Source organism: Eschscholzia californica, unplaced genomic scaffold (assembly GCF_041429995.1).
Source record: "Eschscholzia californica isolate CP2 unplaced genomic scaffold, dmEscCali1.0.p SCAF_3, whole genome shotgun sequence".
NCBI lineage: Eukaryota > Viridiplantae > Streptophyta > Magnoliopsida > Ranunculales > Papaveraceae > Eschscholzia > Eschscholzia californica.
The window spans coordinates 48,367,342-48,386,485 of NW_028238420.1; the positions used below are offsets into that span (position 1 = coordinate 48,367,342).

The window sequence follows — 19,144 nt, forward strand, 5'->3', positions numbered from 1 at the left end:
AAAATTTTATATTCATATTCAGTTGAGTTTATCCAAACAATAAGACGAGAAAAACACACTTCACTTACTTCCCTTTAATAAAAGTCTCTTCTTCTTCTCTAAGCTCTTCTCCTTATTCGAACACGAAAGATTTAAAACGGGTAGTTGAAGCTTACCAATTACTCGGATTTATACTAGGAGTTTGTGTTGCAAACCCAAGGCTGGGATCTTTATGTACAGGTGTGACCCTTGGGCTTTTAAGACGCGTAATTGAAGCGGACCTATTACTATCGTTATAAAAAGGGTAAGAATTTTTGGGATGAAGTCCAATCCCGCGCAAAAGGGGTGCCTATATACAAGTGTGGCACTCGGCTATTTGCGAGTTTGCGATCGATAGTTGGAGCGGACGCAGTGCTCAGGTTATACGGGGGTAACGGTTTGTTGGATGAAGACCTAGCCTGTCCAGTAACTACGGTCAGGCTGGGCGCGTGCATTACCTGTCACGGGCTTCGGACAGCCCATTATATATTCAACCCCGCGGCTCTTGGCCGGGAGGGTTAAATTCCCACTCATTGACCAAACTCTTTGAGGAGTTTCTTCATCACTGGGTAGGCATTAGAATTACCACCATTTGCTGGGGTGATGAGGGAATTGTATTCCTGCACTTTCATACACAAAAATGGCTCTAACAAGAACTGCTTCAAGTAAGGCTTCTTCATCTCCATCTTCCTTCACTCTTCTTTCACTGAAACTACACTCAAATGCTGCAACTCTTAACCCTAATTCTTCTTCTAATACACCAAAGAAAGATTCTTTTCCTGATTATATTAACACAACCCAGAAATTGGAGAATTATGTAAGAGATGAGTGTAAATCAGGGAGTATTAAATTCAATGATGCCCTAATTTTATTTGATCATTTGCTTCATGTTAAACCCACACCTTCTATTTATCCATTTAATCAATTACTGGGTGTAATTTCAAGAATGAAATATCATACTACTGTTATTGATTTATATAAACAAATGGTACTGAGTTCAGTTGAAACTCAACCTGATATTTCTACTTACACCATTTTAATTAATTCATATTGTAACATGAACATGGTAGATCTTAGTTTCCCTGTACTAGCGAACTTCTTGAAATGTGGTCTTGAACCTAATACCATAACCTTGACCACACTTATCAAGGGACTCTGTCGAGCTGATAAAATTGCTCAGGCAGTAGCCGTGTTTGAGGAAATGTCTAAGAGAAAGGATATACTTGATGTTGTTTCTTATGGGACGCTAATAAATGGGCTTTGCAAAGTGGGGAACACAAAATCGGCTGTTCAGTTGTTAAGAGATATGGAGAAGAATGGAAATTGTAAACCTGGTGTGGTGATTTATAGCACAATAATTGATAGTCTGTGTAAAGACAGATTGGTAGATGTTGGTCTTGATCTGTTCTCTGAAATGATTTCTAAAGGTATTTGGCCGGATGTTGTAACTTACACTTCTTTGATTCAAGGTTTATGCATTTCAAGCCGGTGGAAAGAAGCAGTCGGCATCTTCCACAACATGATCGATCGTGGGATCTCCCCTGACGTGGTAACCTTCAGCACTCTTATTGATGCTCTTTGCAAAGAAGGAATGGCGGAAGAAGCACATGAACTTTTAGAAGCAATGATAGGAATAGCTAACACTTTCACTTACAATTCATTAATCGATGGATACTGTTTGAAGGGTCGTATGACCGAGGCAGTTAAAGTTTTTGATTTGATGGTGCATAAGGGGCATGCACCCGACGTGGTTACGTACAACACACTGATTAATGGGTACTGCAAGAAAAAGATGATTGATGAGGCCATGAGGGTAGATGAAGAACTGTGTAGGAAGGGATTGAACCGTAATGTCGGTACTTATACTACTCTTATTGGTGGTCTATTAGTGGTGGGAAGAGTTGTGGAAGCTAAAGAACTTTTCAAAGAAATGAAATTTCGTGGTCAGTGTCCAAATATTATTACATACAGAATACTTTTGGATGGATTGTGTAAAAATGACTGTCTTTGTGAGGCAGAAGAACTACTTCAAGAGATGCAAATGAGTTTCATCAAACCAGATATCAAAGTCTATAGCATCTTGATTGACGGAATGTGCAGGGCAGGTAAAATTCAAGATGCTGAGGAGCTTTTCAGTAAAATTTCTACGACTGGGTTGGAGCCTGACACTGTAACATACAACATAATGATGAACGGGTTCTGTAAAGCGGGGTTTCTGAAAGAGGCTAATGAATTGTTTTTAGAAATGACAGAGAAAGGTCATCCACCGGATGAATCCACATTCAACACTATAATTTTGGGATACTTTCGGAAGAATAAGATTGATAAGGCGATGCAACTTTTACACGAAATGACTGAGAAGGGCTATTCACCTTCAGCAAATATCGCAGGTATAATCGTGCATCTTTTATCGACGTGTCATTTAGCTCCTGATGTCATGGATGCACTGCGGAGGTTAAACCCAAGTACAAAATAAACTTGACATGTGACCAAGTATTAAGTAGGCAATTATTCACCTCTAAAACATATTGAGAGTCACGATGAGGTTCTTTAAGGACTGTGTGTTGTTGTTGTGGTGGTCTGTGGTTGGCGGTGTTGACATAACTTCTACAAAAGATGAGAATATTGTTGTTACTTTAATTGATTTATATTTTTATTTTTAATTGATTATACAAGAATTCATCTTTATGAACAATGAACTTCTTCATACAGCATTTACTTAAACCTACAAAAATGTAAAACATAATTTCTGTCTGCAAGAACACCCTCGAAACACTTAGAGAAGGCAAATACTGAAACAATAGGTATCAGAAAAACCAGGATTTGAATCCTTTTGAATCTTGAGGCCCTTTGAACCAACGATCCCAGGACATGTTGATCGGACCAGTCGTCCGGAAAAAGAAGAATGAAAAAAGAGTAAAGATCAGGATTCAGCATGGTAAGTTCAAAAGCAATCGTCTTCACTAAAATACTAATCGAAATCGAACGTCTTGTTCAGTCTCATTCAGAACTCAACTCTTTAGCAATGGCAGAATCCTACAGTAGTGGCGTATATATGAAAGATTCTTAACAACAAGAACAAAGTAATTTGCTTCAAAACATGGAATAAATCAAGACACCAAAACTAAATCTTGCTTCATTTAAACCGAGTTCCATGTTTTTATACGAGATGGTTTATGATTTTCTGTTCGGCCTTTTGTATTCCTGAAAAGCGAAATAAGCAACAAATTAGAATTTATCAACCCTTGATTTACCTCAGAGGTATATTTTCCCTATAATGTTCTACTGTATAGCATGTGTGTAATAGATAAACCTTGATTCATATTTGAACCTCCACATTTAGAGCGTCCAAAGGATAAAGGGAAACAAATGCAACAGAGCGACGATGGTTTTAATCCTCATCTTGATATTACTAATTTACTATCTACATTTCTGCAAAAAACATAACAAATTTTGAACCTACTCACTATGTATGTTACGATCTTGTAACTCTTAAGCTACTCTTAGTTACCGCACAACTTCCTGTGTCAACGGCGTGGTTAGGAAATTCTGTTATTTAGTACTAATGTTAGAACATGCGAGAAGGTTATTTGTTAGAATATTTAGAAATCTCATGATGTTCTTCGTCCGTCTATAAAGGAGCACTGGGATACTACGAAAGAATATTTTAAAGCTGTAAGTTGCTATAAATTTTGTATTTATGGGTTACTCTGGGCAGATGGCAAAGGCTTTATCTGTTTGTTTCATGCTCCTCAAGCTCTTCCTGCAGAAAAGAAAAACAAATGAGGGCTCATATTTGGTATTTAGTATTCGACACATTTAAGAGATATGTAACCATTAACCAGACTGGCAACTAAAATTGGATACCGGAATACTTCCAGCAATAATATGCTTTCCCAAGGTAAACCTATCCACGGAAGAGAGGGACCAAAAATAAAATATGCTAGTAAGCTTTGTAGAATGATCAGTGATTTTTAACGAGCTATCAGATATCGAAAATCTTCGAAAAGTGAGAGGAAAATAACTCTGAAGATAGGTTAAGCCATCTTTGTAACTAAGAAAAGTTGGGTACAAGCCGGGGATCCCGTGTGCCAGGACCACTAGATCTGTCGCTAAGATATTCTTAGTTGGTCGTAGAGCTCTTTCCCCTTGATCTGTAATAACTAATTTCATTCGTTAGCGATGGACATGTTGTCACTTTCATTTACTCACCCTTCGGTTTGCTTAGCTTTTACTTCAATTTCTGTGACGGGTGGATTTAAATGTGCAGTATCTTGATGAGAACAAGTCCCTGATTCTGAAGATTATTGAGAACCAAAACTCCGGAAAAATGAGTGCACGTGCAGAGTAAGTTACAGATGGATGATCGAATTGTAGTTTCATTAGAGGTCCCTGACATCGCTCATTTTCTAATACGTGCTTGCTTCGCCTCAGTTGTAACAGGTGTTTTATTAGTCAAGCTAACGTAATCTTATCTCGACTCGTTTTACATAAATAGAATGATCGAATGTTATCTGTGAAGTTATACTATCCGTGGGAAGGGGAGGTTGATAATGAGAACTAGAATCTGCGCCAAGGCTGTTATCTGTTTCGAGTTGCATAATAATTGGACTTAATCGAGATTGATTTTTTGTTCTTTATATGTATATATATACACCCAATTGCATGGAGATATGTCCATGTGTTTAGAAAGAAATGTTGAAATTTTCACCGTGAACAATTTTTCTTCTACCTGTGCAGGAATCAAGCAAGATTCCTGAGGAACCTCATGTATCCGTGCATACTCAGGAATCGAGATTAGTTTTTGTTCTTCAATTTCCTAATGGTGTAGCTCAGCCGGAAAGCGAACTACATATAGCACCAGCAAGCTCAATCTATATCCCGACAGTCATTAATGGCTTCTCGTTCATCCATGATATACTCTCAGCAACCATTATCAACAATGCAACAACACCAAGCTTTACATAATCAGCTTGGCGGGAGCTCCAACGGTAGTAACACTAGCACAAGGGACTTCACATGTTCCAGAATGAAAGTCAGGCCGAAGCAAGCCCAATGAGAATTTGCAGGGTGGTAACAGAGGAATGACAGTTTCATCTGCAGGTTCTGGGACAGTCTCTTTAATTTTAGTTCTCCCTAAATCGAAACCATTTTGCCGTTTTATGATATCTTGAGTTATTTTTTTATGTCTACCGAACTTCTTGTGTCCCTTGTGAAATGGTTCGAGCGAAAATTGACAACATTTTGTTTAATCATGTCCCTTTACTAGAGGCATCATAAGAAATATAAGAAATGGATTTTAGGCAATAAGAATTGAAGCCAGTTATATGTGAAAGGATAGGTGACAAGGTTGTGTGATATGAACTACCATTTTCAGCAAAGTGGGATCTCACTCACTTCAAATTTAGAAGTAAGAGATGAAAAAGGGATGGCCCTTCTATGGGCTATTACAAAATGATTGGGAAAGGTGTTATGTGGAAACAAAAAGAGCATTAGGGGAGTTCTATAAGAACCCTACAATATTGTTTTTTTTTAAATATTGATTACAATGGTCGATACAAAGACATTGATACATCGATACGATGTGATAAACACGATAACTGCGAAATTATTACTTGCCTAAAGTCCGACGAAATTAAAATGACCTAAAACCGACGAAATAAAATGGCCTAGCCAACATAAACTACTTTATTTATACTCAAGGTCATATTCATGAATGTGGACTTCCATAAGATTGAACCTGAGAGTCTGAGACCTCCGCATTACGGAGTACTTGCACTAACGGCTGACCAACTGGGCAACCAGTTGTCGGCCTCACAGTGCTGCTATAAACAACCCATTTGCACATAAAGATTTCACCAATTTCGCTTGCATAATTCAACAGTTGGTAGCCCAAGTGGTTCCAAGGTGTTGACATAAACTCCAGAAATCCCTGGAGGTCTCAGGTTCAAATCCCAAAGAAGGTGGAATCTTTGGTTATTTGATTTGGGATTATTAGGGTGTAAATAATGTAGTTGGGCTTTATGCCATTGTCATGCCGGGCTATAAGCCCGGTTTGTTTCAGTTTGAGTGGGCAGTTATTGATCGCTTGCATAATGGCGTCATTAGTAGGGTTGGGAATCGGTCCGGACGGGCAGTCCGCGGACAGACTTGCTCCGGGTTCGGACGGTCCGGACAAAACTCTACTATGACCGTTCGGACTGGCGGACTAAACGGGCGGACTAAACGGGATTTTTTCTTCAAAATGTCCGCCCGTGTCCGTTTAAGGCTTCCGGACCTGCCGGGCAACGGGCGGTCGGGTATCGGGTATATAGCACGAAAAGGCCCAAAAAATGCTAAAATGAAATTTACATAAGTTACAACTTTACACTATTACTTCCAAAAAAAAAAATTTACACTATTACAACTTAATGCAAAACAAAATTTTAATCGATAATATTATCATTTGGCCTTCACATTGCATTCTAAGACTGTTTCAAAATGACGATGTACCAAATTTTCCAGATTTTGACAGTCTTCTTCCTCATGTTGTTGTTGTTGTGTCCTGAAATAACAAATAAGATATAAGCAGAAACCATTCAAACAGTATACAACAACAACATACACACAAAACAGACCAAACATGTTCATACAAAAATGTCAAAAAACATAATATAATAAAAGATCATACAATATCAGAAAACATAATAACAAGGTTATGAGCTTTACCTTTGGATCTTGTAGATCTTATATTGCAAAATTATCACAGCCAGTGTAAGATGAAGAAGAAGAATGATTCAGTAAACAGAGAAAATAATTAATCAGTAAACACTATAATTTGTAGATCTTAGAAACAAAAAATGTTTTCTAGATATTTGGAACGAAAAACGATTTAATGTATCAGTACACACTATTATTTGTAGATCTTAGAAAAAAAATGATTTCTAGATATTAAAACAGTACATTTTTTTTTTCTAGATAATGGAAACAAAAAACAATTTAAAGAATCACTAAACACTATTATTTCTAGATCTTAGAAACAAAAAACGATTTCTAGATTTTTCGAAACAGATAATAAGTAAACAAAAAATCATTTGAAGATTCAGTAAGATTTTTAGAAACATAGCATAAGTAAACCTTAAGGCCTAACCTAAACAATGAAATAGATCGAAAAAAAAGGAATAAAATATTATTCTAACAAAAAATTATCTAAAACAGAGAAAAGGAATGAAATATTTAGATGATTAATTCGTAGTTTCGTACCTTTGATTCAATGAGTTGAGGGTTGAAACTAAAGAGGGTTGAATCTTCAACCGAATCTTCAAGACTACAACCCAAAAACATAAACCAACTGATTCTTCGTTGAAGAGTGAAGACTAATGACTAATGAGGGTTGAACGTTGATGATTAGGGTTTTAGAGTACTTAGAAGTTAGATCTTAGGGTTTGGGATTTTAGAAGTTTTAGGGATCCCAGCCGTTTAAGAAGTGAGAAGAAGAAATGAAGAAAAAATGAAAGGATTGTAGGTCTAGGGTTTTTTTTTTGGTTATATACTCAAGGAAATCCAACAACTCTAATAATACCCTACAAAATCTAATGGTCAATCTTCTTCCGGGTATATGGTCGGGCGGTCGGTCTTTAGCTAAAGCGGTCGGTCACGGGCGGACCTCCGGGTAAGCTCTTTTGTCCGTGACCGTCCGATAGAACCTTCTCGGTCGGACGGGCTTTACCCGATTCGGTCACGGGCGGTCACGGTCCTTTGCGGACATGGGCGGACGCGGGCGGATCCGGGTTTTCGGAACAAATTCCCAACCCTAGTCATTAGTACTTACATAGGCCGCTTATAGAACTCCCCACATTACAAACTCGGTGAATCGGAGAAATAGAAGTATCACCTCATTGTCACTGCTTTTAACAATCTTCAGATAATGGCTCTAACAAGAACTGCTTCAAGTAAGGGTTCTTCTTCATCTCTATCTTCCTCCATTACTCATTTTTCACATAACCTACACTCAAATGCTGCAACTCTTAACCCTAATTCTTCTGTTCCTGGTTTTATCAAAACAACCCAGAAATTGGAGGAATATGTAAGAGATGGGTGTAAATTAGGGAGTATTAAATTCAATGATGCCCTAGTTTTATTTGATAAATTGCTTCATATTAAACCCTCACCTTCTATTTATCCTTTTAATCAATTATTGGGTGTAATTTCAAAAATGAAATATCATTCTACTGTTATTCATTTATACAAACAAATGGTACTGACTTCAGTTGAAACTCGACCTGATATTTATACTTACAACGTTTTAATTAATTCTTACTGCAACTTGAACTGGGTAGATCTTAGTTTTTCAGTACTAGCAAACTTCTTGAAATGTGGGTTCGAACCTGATACCATAACTTTGACCACACTTATAAAAGGACTTTGTCAATCTGATAAAATTGCTGAGGCAGTAGCCGTGTTTGAGGAAATGTCTAAGAGAAAGGATATACTTAATGTAGTTTCTTATGCGACGCTAATAAATGGGCTTTGCAAATCAGGGAACACAAAATCTGCTGTTGAGTTGTTTAGAGATATGGAGAAGAAGGGAACTTGTAAACCTGATGTTGTCATTTATAGCACAATAATTGATAGTCTGTGTAAAGACAGATTGGTAGACATTGGTCTTGATTTGTTATCCGAAATGATTGGTAAAAGTATTTGGCCAGATGTTGTAACTTACAGTTCTTTGATTCAAGGTTTATGCATTTTAAGCCGGTGGAAAGAAGCAGTCAGCATCTTCCACAACATGATCGATCGTGGGATCTCCCCAGATGTGGTATCCTTCAACATTCTCATTGATGCTCTTTGCAAAGAAGGAATGGCAGAAGAAGCACATGAACTTTTAGAAGCAATGATCGGAATAGGTAAGCAGCCTGACACTTTCACTTACAATTCATTAATCTATGGATACTGTTTAAAGGGTCGTACGACCGAGGCAGTTAATGTTTTTGATTCAATGGTGCATAAGGGGCATGCACCCGACGTGGTTACGTACACCACATTGATTAATGGCTACTGCAAGAGAAAGATGGTTGATGAGGCCGTGAGGGTAGATGAAGAACTGTGTAGGAAGGGATTGAACCGTAATGTCAGTACTTATAATACTCTTATTGGTGGTCTATTAGTGGTGGGGAGAGTTGTGGAAGCTAAGGAACTTTTCAAAGAAATGAAGTCTCGTGGTCAGTGTCCGGATATCATCACTTACAGAACACTTATGGATGGATTATGTAAAAATGAGCGTCTTTGTGAGGCAGAAGAACTACTTCAAGAGATGGAAATGAGTTTCATCAAACCAGATATCAAAATCTATAGCATCCTGATTGATGGTATGTGCAGAGTAGGTAAAATTCAAGAAGCCGAGGAGCTTTTGAGTAAACTTTCTACTAAAGGGCTGGAACCTAACACTATTACATACACCATAATGATAAATGGGTTATGTAAAGCCGGGTTTATGAAAGAGGCTAATGAATTGTTTTTAGAAATGACGAAGAAAGGTTATCCACCTGATGAATACACATTCGATATTATGATTTTTGGATATTTTCGAAAGAATAAGATTGATAAGGCATTGCAGCTTTTACACGAAATGACTGGGAAGGGTTATTCACCTTCAGCAAATATCGCAGGTATTATCGTGGATTTTTTATTGAGGGATCAGTTAGGTCTTGAAGGCATGGATTCAATGCAGAGGTTAAACCCAAGTACAAAATAAACATGAAACTTGAAAAAGTTAAGTAGGCAACCCAACTCAACTTCAGAATCTAACGCATTCACCTCTAAACCCTAGAACTCTGTTCTGATTCTTCACAACATATTGAGAGTCAGTAAGTCACGATAAGGTTCTTGAAGGACTGCGTGTTGGTCGGGTGTTGTGGTGGTAGTGTTGTGGTTTTATGGGGGTGGTGTAGTGCTTTGGTATGGGCCTCTGGGGTGGTAGTGTAGTTTGTGGTGGGGATGGTGGTGGGCGGTGTTGAAATATCTGAATGTGGGACAAATGCTTTTTCCAAAATCAAGAAGTTAAGCGTCATTTGATACATTTCAGAAGCTGCTCTTTTATTTCTGAAATGAGTGAACTTAATTCAGTACCCCCAAACTTGACTGGATTTCAACAAAAGATGAGAATATTCTAGCTACTTTAATTGATTATACAAGAAATCATCTTTATGAACAATGGACTTCTTCATACAACATTTACTTAAACCTAAAAATATGTAAAACATAATTTCAGTCTGCAATAAGAACACTCTCTAAACAATGAGAAGGCAAATTATGAAACAATAGGTATCAGAAAAATCAGCACTTGCAACCTTTTGAATCTTGGGGTCGTTTCCCATAACAGGTTGCCCGGACCAAGGGTTAGGAATAAGGTTGGTGCCGAAAAAGAAAAATGGAAAAAGAGTGAAAATCAAGATTCATTACATCTGGTTTGGTTTTAACCCTTAGCAGCAATCTGGTTAACATAAAAACAAATTCAGTATGGTAAGTTCGAAAAAAAGCAATCGGCTTCACTAAGATACTAAACCAATAATTATAAGAACAAAGAGAGGAAGAAGAGTATAATGGCATCCCCATTGGAAATAATTTGTTGAATGCATAAAAATATTCCAGAAACAGCTAGAACAAGCATTATCATCACCATCTTATATGAACTCCATCGAAGTTGAATAAAACAGTTTTTTAGCGAGCTATCAAATACGGAAAATGTTCGAAAAGTGAAAGGAACATATGCTTATATTCTTTATGTAAGATATGAAGAGACATGAGAATACAAATACTGAGGTAATAGTTTAGTTTTCACATAATATCGGGTATGACGATTTTTCTTATGCAACCATGCATCAAGCGACCACATAATATCTCAATTCATTCAGCAATTTTGTGCGAGATTTTGCAAGATTTAATATTTTTCCAGCAATTAGTTACTCTCTTCTTCGCCTTCTTTGAGAACATATATTCTCTTTCTTATCCTCCAGAATGACCAGTTCGTCCTTCAGCAGAACCTACAGATGAAAATGTCATTCAATGTTCAACTTCTACAACGAAATCTTCAAGATTTGATTTTTTCATTCCCGAATTATTACTTCGATAAACAACCTTCGTGAAAAAAGAATTACGCGGACAATATCGACTTGGGATGAGAAGATGGTAGTGACATTCCTATTTGGCATGACAATTGGAACCAGCCACCAGGCATATTAGCTTTGATTATCATACCTGAGCATACTCCATATAACTATGTGCATCAACTTATGGACAACTAGAAATCTTGCATGCATTGTTTAATGAGCATACTTGTGATTTAGGTCTCTAAGTCGAAACTTTTCTGCTGCTTTATGATATCTTAAGTTATTTTTTATGTCTACCGAGCTTCCTTCACAAAGGTTATTGAAGATGGTGGTATTGTTTTTGTTGTACCAAAATCAATCAAATTTCGAACAAAGAGACGAAAGAGAAGGGATGACATTTCTATGGACAATAAGATGGGCCATTACAAAAGGATTGGCAAAGGTATCAATGTATCATGTGGAAATAATAAGAGCATCAGGGGGAGTTCTATAAGCGCCTCACGTTAGTGTTATAAACGCACCATTTGCACATAAAGCTTTCACCAATTTTACTTGCATAAGGGTGTCATTAGTACTTAGGTAAGGCGCGTATAGAACTTCCCACATTACAAACTTGGTGAATCTTTGGTTCAGGCCATTGTCTTCGTAGATAATGGCTCTATCAAAAAGTTCCCGTGAGGTTGTTTCTGCATCTCTGTCTTCCTCCATTACTCATTTTTCACATAACCTACACTCAAATCCTGTAACTGTTAACCCTAATTCTTCTATTCCTCATTTTATTAACACAACCCAGAAATTGGAACATTATGTAAGAAATGGGTGTAAATCAAGGAGTATTAAATTGAATGATGCCCTAGTTTTATTTGATAAATTGATTCATATTAAACCCCCACCTTCTATTTATCCTTTTAATCAATTGTTGGGTTTAATTTCAAAAATGAATTATCATACTAGTGTTGTTCATTTATACAAACAAATGCTGCTGAGTTCAGTTCAAACTCAACCTGATATGTGGGTTTGAACTTGATACCATAACCTTGAACACACTTATTAAGGGACTTTGTAGAGCTGATAAAATTGCAATGGCAGTAGCCGTGTTCGAGGAAATGTCAGAGAGAGGATATACTTATGGTGTGTTTGGTTGCAAGATTCCTAAGTAAGATTCCTATCAAAAGTGGGATTTGGTAGGAATCATGAATCCTTGGTTTGTTTGGCTACTAAGAGCATCTCCAATGCAACACTCAACAAAAACTCAATTAACCCAATGTGTCAAGTATGAGTTGAGTTTCTCTTTCCTAGGTTGCACTATTGAGATACTTAATTCAAAATTCATCTCCAACGCAACACTAGAAGAAACTCAACATTTATTTTAAATTTACTTTTAGTTCTTATTTTAATATATAAATTGTTGATGTGGACCAATTGAGATAAAACAATAAATGTTGAGATATCATTTGAGTATCTCAATATTAATTGTTGCCATATCATATTGAGACTCTATTTGAGTGTTGCATTGGAGAGAGTTTTTTGTCAAAAACTCAAGTAGTCCTATGTGTCAAATTGAGTTTTGTAAGTTGAGTATTGCATTGGAGATGCTCTAAGAATCCTTGGACTCTTGAATCCTAAGGATTCTTAATTCTAAAATTTTTATTGGACCAAAATCCCACCCTACCCCCTATGATTTGCTAGGATTTTGGATTAATAAACCTAAATTTCAAACTTAAAATCAACAAAAATTTATTTCCCTTCTATAAAATCATTATTATTTCAAAAAATTATTATTTTTTTCAAAAATTATTATTTTTTTTCAAAAATCATTATTTTTTTTAAATCATTATTATTTCAAAAATCATATCATTATTTTTTTTCAAAAATCATTATTTTTTTCAAAACATCATTTTTTTCAAAAATCAATTGCTACTTATAATAGTTCAGAGAGAGAAAGTAGCTAATCAAGAGTTAGTTACAAATAACAACGATTAACTAACTAATTCTGTTTAAGCTGGTACAAGAACTCGTGCGGACCACATGTGTGTGTGTGTGTGTTAAGGGCACCCATAACCATTGCTGAATAACCTTCTTTTGTGTTAGTTAAGTTGGTTAGTCCTTGACTCTTTCTTCAGGCTTTGACGGAGTCTCTTCTCTCTCACAAAACCCAAGTACAAAATAAAACTTGATATGTGACAAAGTGTTAAGTAGGCAACCCAAATCTTTCAACTTAAGAATGTAACTCATTCACCTCTAAACATATTGAGAGTCACAATGAGGTTCTTTAAGGACGTACTTTGTGTTGTTCTGGTGTTGTTGTTGTGGTGATGGTGGCCTTTGGTGGCGGTGTTGACATAACTTCTCCAAAAGATGAGAATATTGTTGTTACTTTAATTGATGTGTATTTTTATTTTCAATTGATTATACAAGAATTCATCTTTATGAACAGTGAACTTCTTCATACAGCATTTACTTAAACCTACAAAAATGTAAAACATAATTTCTGTCTGCAAGAAGAACACCCTCAAAACACTTAGAGAAGGCAAATAATGAAACAACAGGTATCAGAAAAACCAGCATTTGCATCATTTTGAATCTTGAGGCCCTTCGAATCAACGACCCCAGTACTGGTGATCAAGCCAGTCGCCCGGAAAAAGACGAATGGAAAAAGAGTAAAGATCAAGATTCATTACTCTGGGAGTAGTGGATTTGGTTTGATTTTAACGTTAAGCAGCAATCTAGTTAACAGAAATACAATTTCAGCGTGGTAAGTTCGAAAGCAATCGGCTTCACTAAAATACTAATCGAAATCGAACATCTTGTTCAGTCTCATTCAGAATAACTCTTTAGCAATGGCAGAAGCCTACAGTAGTGGCGTACACTAGGAAATCACTTATATTATATGAAAGATTCGTAACAACAAGAACAAAGTAATTTGCTTCAAAACTTGAAGTAAATGAAGACACCAAAACTAAATCTTGCTTCATTTAAACCGAGCTTTAATCTACTTTTATAATGTGGTACTATCTGTTAGTGTACACTATGGATACTATCATACTGCGGTGTTTGTCCCACATCACTTGTATGGGAAACGAGATCCATGTTATTATACAAGATGATTTATGATTTTCTATTCGGCCTTTTGTGATTTATGATTTATGATCTACAAGTTAGAATTTATCAACCCTTGATTTACCTCAGAGGTATATTTTCCCTATAATGTTCTACTGTATAGCATGTGTGTAATAGATAAACCTTGATTCATATTTGAACCTCCACATTTAGAGCATCCAAAGGATAAAGGGAAACAAATGCAACAGAGCGACGATGGTTTTAATCCTCATCTTGATATTACTAATTTACTATCTACATTTCTGCGAAAAACATAACAAATTTTGAACCTACTCACTATGTATGTTACGATCTTGTAACTCTTAAGCTACTTTTAGTTACCGCACAACTTCCTGTGTCAACGGCGTGGTTAGGAAATTCTGTTATTTAGTACTAATGTTAGAACATGCGAGAAGGTTATTTGTTAGAATATTTGGAAATCTCATGATGTTCTTCGTCCATCTATAAAGGAGCACTGGGTTACTACGAAATAATATTTTAAAGCTGTAAGTTGCTATAAATTTTGTATTTATGGGTTACTCTGAGCAGATGGCAAAGGCTTTATCTGTTTGTTTCATGCTCCTCAAGCTCTTCCTGCAGAAAAGAAAAACAAATGAGGGTTCATATTTGGTATTTAGTATTCGACACATTTAAGAGATATGTAACCATTAACCAGACTGGCAACTAAAATTGGATACCGGAATACTTCCAGCAATAATATGTTTTCCCAAGGTAAACCTATCCACGGAAGAGAGGGACCAAAAATAAAATATGCTAGTAAGCTTTCTAGAATGATCAGTGATTTTTAACGAGCTATCAGATATCGAAAATCTTCGAAAAGTGAGAGGAAAATAACTCTGAAGAGATGATAGATTGATAGGTTAAGCCATCTTTGTAATTAAGAAAAGTTGGTTACGCTCCGGGGACCTCGTGTGCCGGGACCGCTAATCTGTCATTACGAATTCTTAGGTGGTCGTAGAGCTATTTCCCCTTGATCTCAAGTAACTAATTCCGTTCTTTAGCTATGGGCATGTTGTCATTTGAAGGGGTCACTGCCTTCATATTATATGGTTATTTCATGAGTGTTCCCACTTTCATTTACTCATCCTTCCCGTTACTTAACTTTTACTTCTTTCTATTTCTGTAATGTGCAGTATCTTGATGAGAACAAGTCCCTGATTCTGAAGACTATAGAGAACGAAAACTCCGGAAAAATGAGTGCATGAGCAGAGTAAGTTACAGATGGATGCTCGAATTGTAGTTTCATTAGTCAAGCTAACGTAATTTTATGTCGACTCTTTTTACATAATAGAATGATCGAATGTTATCTGTGAAGTTATACTATCCGTGGGAAGGGGAGGTCGATAATGAGAACTCGAATCTGCGCCAAGGCTGTATCTGTTTCGAGTTGCGTAATAATTGGACTTAATTGAGATTGGTTCTTTTGTTCTTTATATGTATATACAACCAATTGCATGGAGATATGTCCATGTGTTTAGAAAGTAATGTTGAAATTTTCACTGAGAATATTTTTTCTTTTACCCGTGCAGGAATCAAGCAAGACTCGAGAGGAACCTCATGTTACAAATAGTGCAGATTGTTGAATTAGTCAGCCCTTCTTCTATGAAGTCTTCCATTTATTTAGGAGTCAATAAGTAGTTGCTTAAATTTTGGAGAGAGTCATGTGACTTTAGTCAAAAATAGTTGAGTTCTTTTAGGAGAAACTCAAGTATAAATAGAGTCAGTCCAGTAGTAGTTTTCAGCACTTGTTAATTACGTATCATTTATCTTTGTTTCAGTTAGAAATAAAATCAGTTCTGAGTGTTCTTTACTTGATCTCTTTTACTAAGTTTATCTTGTTAAGTTCAGTTTGATTTATTTTTGACTTGGTACCAGAGCTAGGTTGCCTAGGAAGTGTTTGATTTTATTTCTAAGTGAAGCTATATTGGTGAATCTTGCATCTTCAAGTTTATTTCTTAGTATTCTCTTAAGATGAATGGTGGTAATGGTTCTCAAGCTTCAGTTGACAAGCTTGATGGTAAAAATTATAGTTATTGGAAGCTTTGTATGGAAGCTTACCTACAAGGACAAGATTTATGGGAGCTTATATCTGGTGCTGAAATGATAATTCCAGAGGATACTCCCCAAAATGCCGATCTACGTCGAAAGTGGAAAATCAAGTGCGGCAAAGCGTTATTTGCTCTGCGAACATCGATAAGAAAAGAGTATATTGATCATGTTCGTGATATGAAGACACCAAAAGAGGTGTGGGAGACGCTTGATAGGCTATTCAGTCAAAAGAATACGATACGCTTGCAGTTTTTGGAGAATGAACTTGCTGGGATGACTCAAGGTACTCTTTCTATATCAGAATACTTCTTGAAAGTTAAGAATTTGTGTGCTAAAATTTCAGAACTAGATTCAGACGAGCCCATTAAAGAAGCACGACTACGTCGTTACCTTATTCGTGGCTTAAGGAGGGATTTTATGCCATTCATCTCTTCGGTGCAAGGGTGGATAAATCAACCTTCAATTATTGAGTTGGAGAACTTGCTTTCCAACCAGGAAGCATTAGTGAAACAAATGTCCAATCAACATCTCTCTGAGGTAGATGATGTTCTTTACACGAAAGACCTAAAGAAAGATAAGTTTCAACACTCTTTAGGTGGAAGAATGCAGTTCAGAAATGATGGGCAGTCTAGGGGTAACTTTAATACATGTTATAGGTGTGGAAAGGTTGGACATCTAAAGCGAGATTGTCGAGTGAAGGTTGTGTGCAATAGATGCGGTAAACCCGGACATATCAAGCAAAACTGTCGTACCAAACTTATGGACGCAGATGCCAATGTAGCACATGAAGAACCTATACTTGACAGCAAAGATGACGATCAAACTGCATGGGAGCAATGCTTTTCTGTTGTCGTCATTGATAAACCAGATAGTGTGGCCTATGTTATGGACCAGACTGAGGAAAATACTGCTGATAAAGGCTCCATAGACTACACGAAGGAGTGGATAATTGATTCTGGCTGCTCACATCATGCCACGGGGAATGCATCTTTACTTTCAGATGTTCGTCCACATAAGGGAAAACGTGCCATTATTACAGCTGATGACTCTATACATCCTGTCACAAGCGAAGGTATGTTGTCTGTTAAGACTGAAGATACCAATGATGGTAGTGTCTCTCTTAGTGATGTCTACCATGTTCCGGGTTTAGCGAAAAACCTAGTTTCAGTTTCACAGATAACAAAATCAGGAAGGTATGTTCTTTTTGGTCCAAAAAATGTCCAAGTACTAGAAAATTTAAAAGATATTGTTGCTGATGTTATGTTTACTGGTCAAAAGAAGGGGTCTTTATATGTTTTGTCTGCTAACGAAGCTTATGTAGCGAAGACAAGCCAGAATTCAAGTGCTTCACTTTGGCATGCTCGTTTAGGCCATGTTGGTTATCAATTATTGCAGAAAATATCTAAAGAAAAATTATTAGATGGTGTTCTTCCTCTTAAAGAGATTCTACCTGATGTGGTCTGTCCAGGTTGCCAATATGGCAAATCGCATCGCCTTCCTTTCCAAAATTCTGAGAATCGAGCATCAGAAATGTTTCAATTGGTGCATTCAGACCTAATGGGGCCTACAAGAACACCTAGCTACAACGGTTCTCAATATATGATAATCTTTGTTGATGATTTTTCTCGATATACCTGGGTATATTTTCTATCATATAAAAGTGAAGCTTTTTCGATATTTGTTAAGTTTCACATGCTTGTTAAACAGGAGTTTGGATTGTTGATTAAATGCTTACGAACCGATAATGGGGGAGAATACATGTCTGAATATTTTCTCACAACCTGTAAGAATCAAGGGATTCAACGACACATGACATGTCCCAATACACCTCAGCAGAACGGCGTAACAGAGCGAAAGATAACTCACCTTACTGTTGTATGTTTATCATGGTTGCATGATAAGAAACTTCCAAGAGAGTTGTGGGCAGAAGCTATGCAATGTGCAAGCTATATAGTAAATCGATTACCTTCATGGCCAGGGACAACACCATCTCCTTTCGAAGTTGTATATCATCATAAACCCAATGTAAGTCTTATTCGAGTGTTTGGTTCAGTTTGTTATGTCCATATATCTAAAGCCAACCGAACCAAACTTGACCCAAAAGCAAGAAAGTGCATTTTTGTTGGATATGACTCACAAAGGAAAGGGTGGAGATGCATGGATCCCCTCACAAACAAATATGTTGTCTCTAGAGATGTAATTTTTGACGAAACATCAACATATTTTTCTGCTTCTACTGTTCAAAATGATTTGGTGGATCTTGAGCCATTCTATAGTGATTCTAGAGAAAGGGGAAGGTCAGAAAATTCATCATTTGAAGACCAACAACAACAAAATGAAGCTATGACAAGAAGGCCAACAAGAAGTAGGTCACAACCAAGGTATTTATCAGATTACGAAGTTCAATTGAATCGTTGTTCTGTTAGCTCATGTTTTCTAATGGGAGATACATTTGCGGATGAGCCAAACTGTTATAATGAAGCAAAAGGTATTGTTGAATGGGAGGGAGCAATGAGTGAAGAAATTGATGCTTTACATAAAAACTCTACATGGGAGCTCGTACCAAAACCAAAGGATGCTGATTTAGTCACTTGTAAATGGGTTTACAAATTAAAGAAGAAGATTGATGGCACCATAGACAGGTACAAAGCTTGACTTGTTGCACGTGGCTTCTCCCAGCAATATGGACTAGATTATGAAGAGACTTTCAGTCCGGTTGCTAAAATGATAACAGTTCGGACAATAATTTCATTGGCTGCGCATAAGGGATGGAATCTGTGGCAACTTGATGTGAAGAACGCCTTCCTTTATGGAGAGTTGGATTGTGATATCTTTATGGAGCAACCACCAGACTTTGTTTCTAAAGTGTT

At 36.8% G+C, this 19,144-nt stretch overlaps 1 protein-coding gene across 1 annotated transcript; it reads left to right on the plus strand.

Annotated features, from left to right (window-relative positions):
* Positions 1–570: 570 nt before the first annotated feature.
* Positions 571–10,210, plus strand: LOC147551138 (uncharacterized). Its single transcript, XM_086668530.1, has 7 exons — positions 571–683; positions 1,488–2,483; positions 3,864–3,919; positions 4,289–4,365; positions 4,462–4,483; positions 4,759–4,905; positions 7,883–10,210. The coding sequence occupies exons 1-7, from the start codon at positions 659–661 to the stop codon at positions 9,749–9,751; spliced, it is 3,192 nt and encodes a 1,063-aa protein (XP_086524656.1). The 5' UTR covers positions 571–658; the 3' UTR covers positions 9,752–10,210.
* Positions 10,211–19,144: the final 8,934 nt, after the last annotated feature.

Excerpts from the sequence above, each read along its gene's own strand:
- LOC147551138 (XM_086668530.1), top strand. The coding sequence starts at position 659 with ATGGCTCTAACAAGAACTGCTTCAA. Across the intron at positions 684-1,487 it reads TCTAACAAGAACTGCTTCAA|GTTTATGCATTTCAAGCCGG; the intron begins GTAAGGCTTCTT and ends CTTTGATTCAAG. Across the intron at positions 2,484-3,863 it reads ACTGCGGAGGTTAAACCCAA|ACTGGCAACTAAAATTGGAT; the intron begins GTACAAAATAAA and ends ACCATTAACCAG.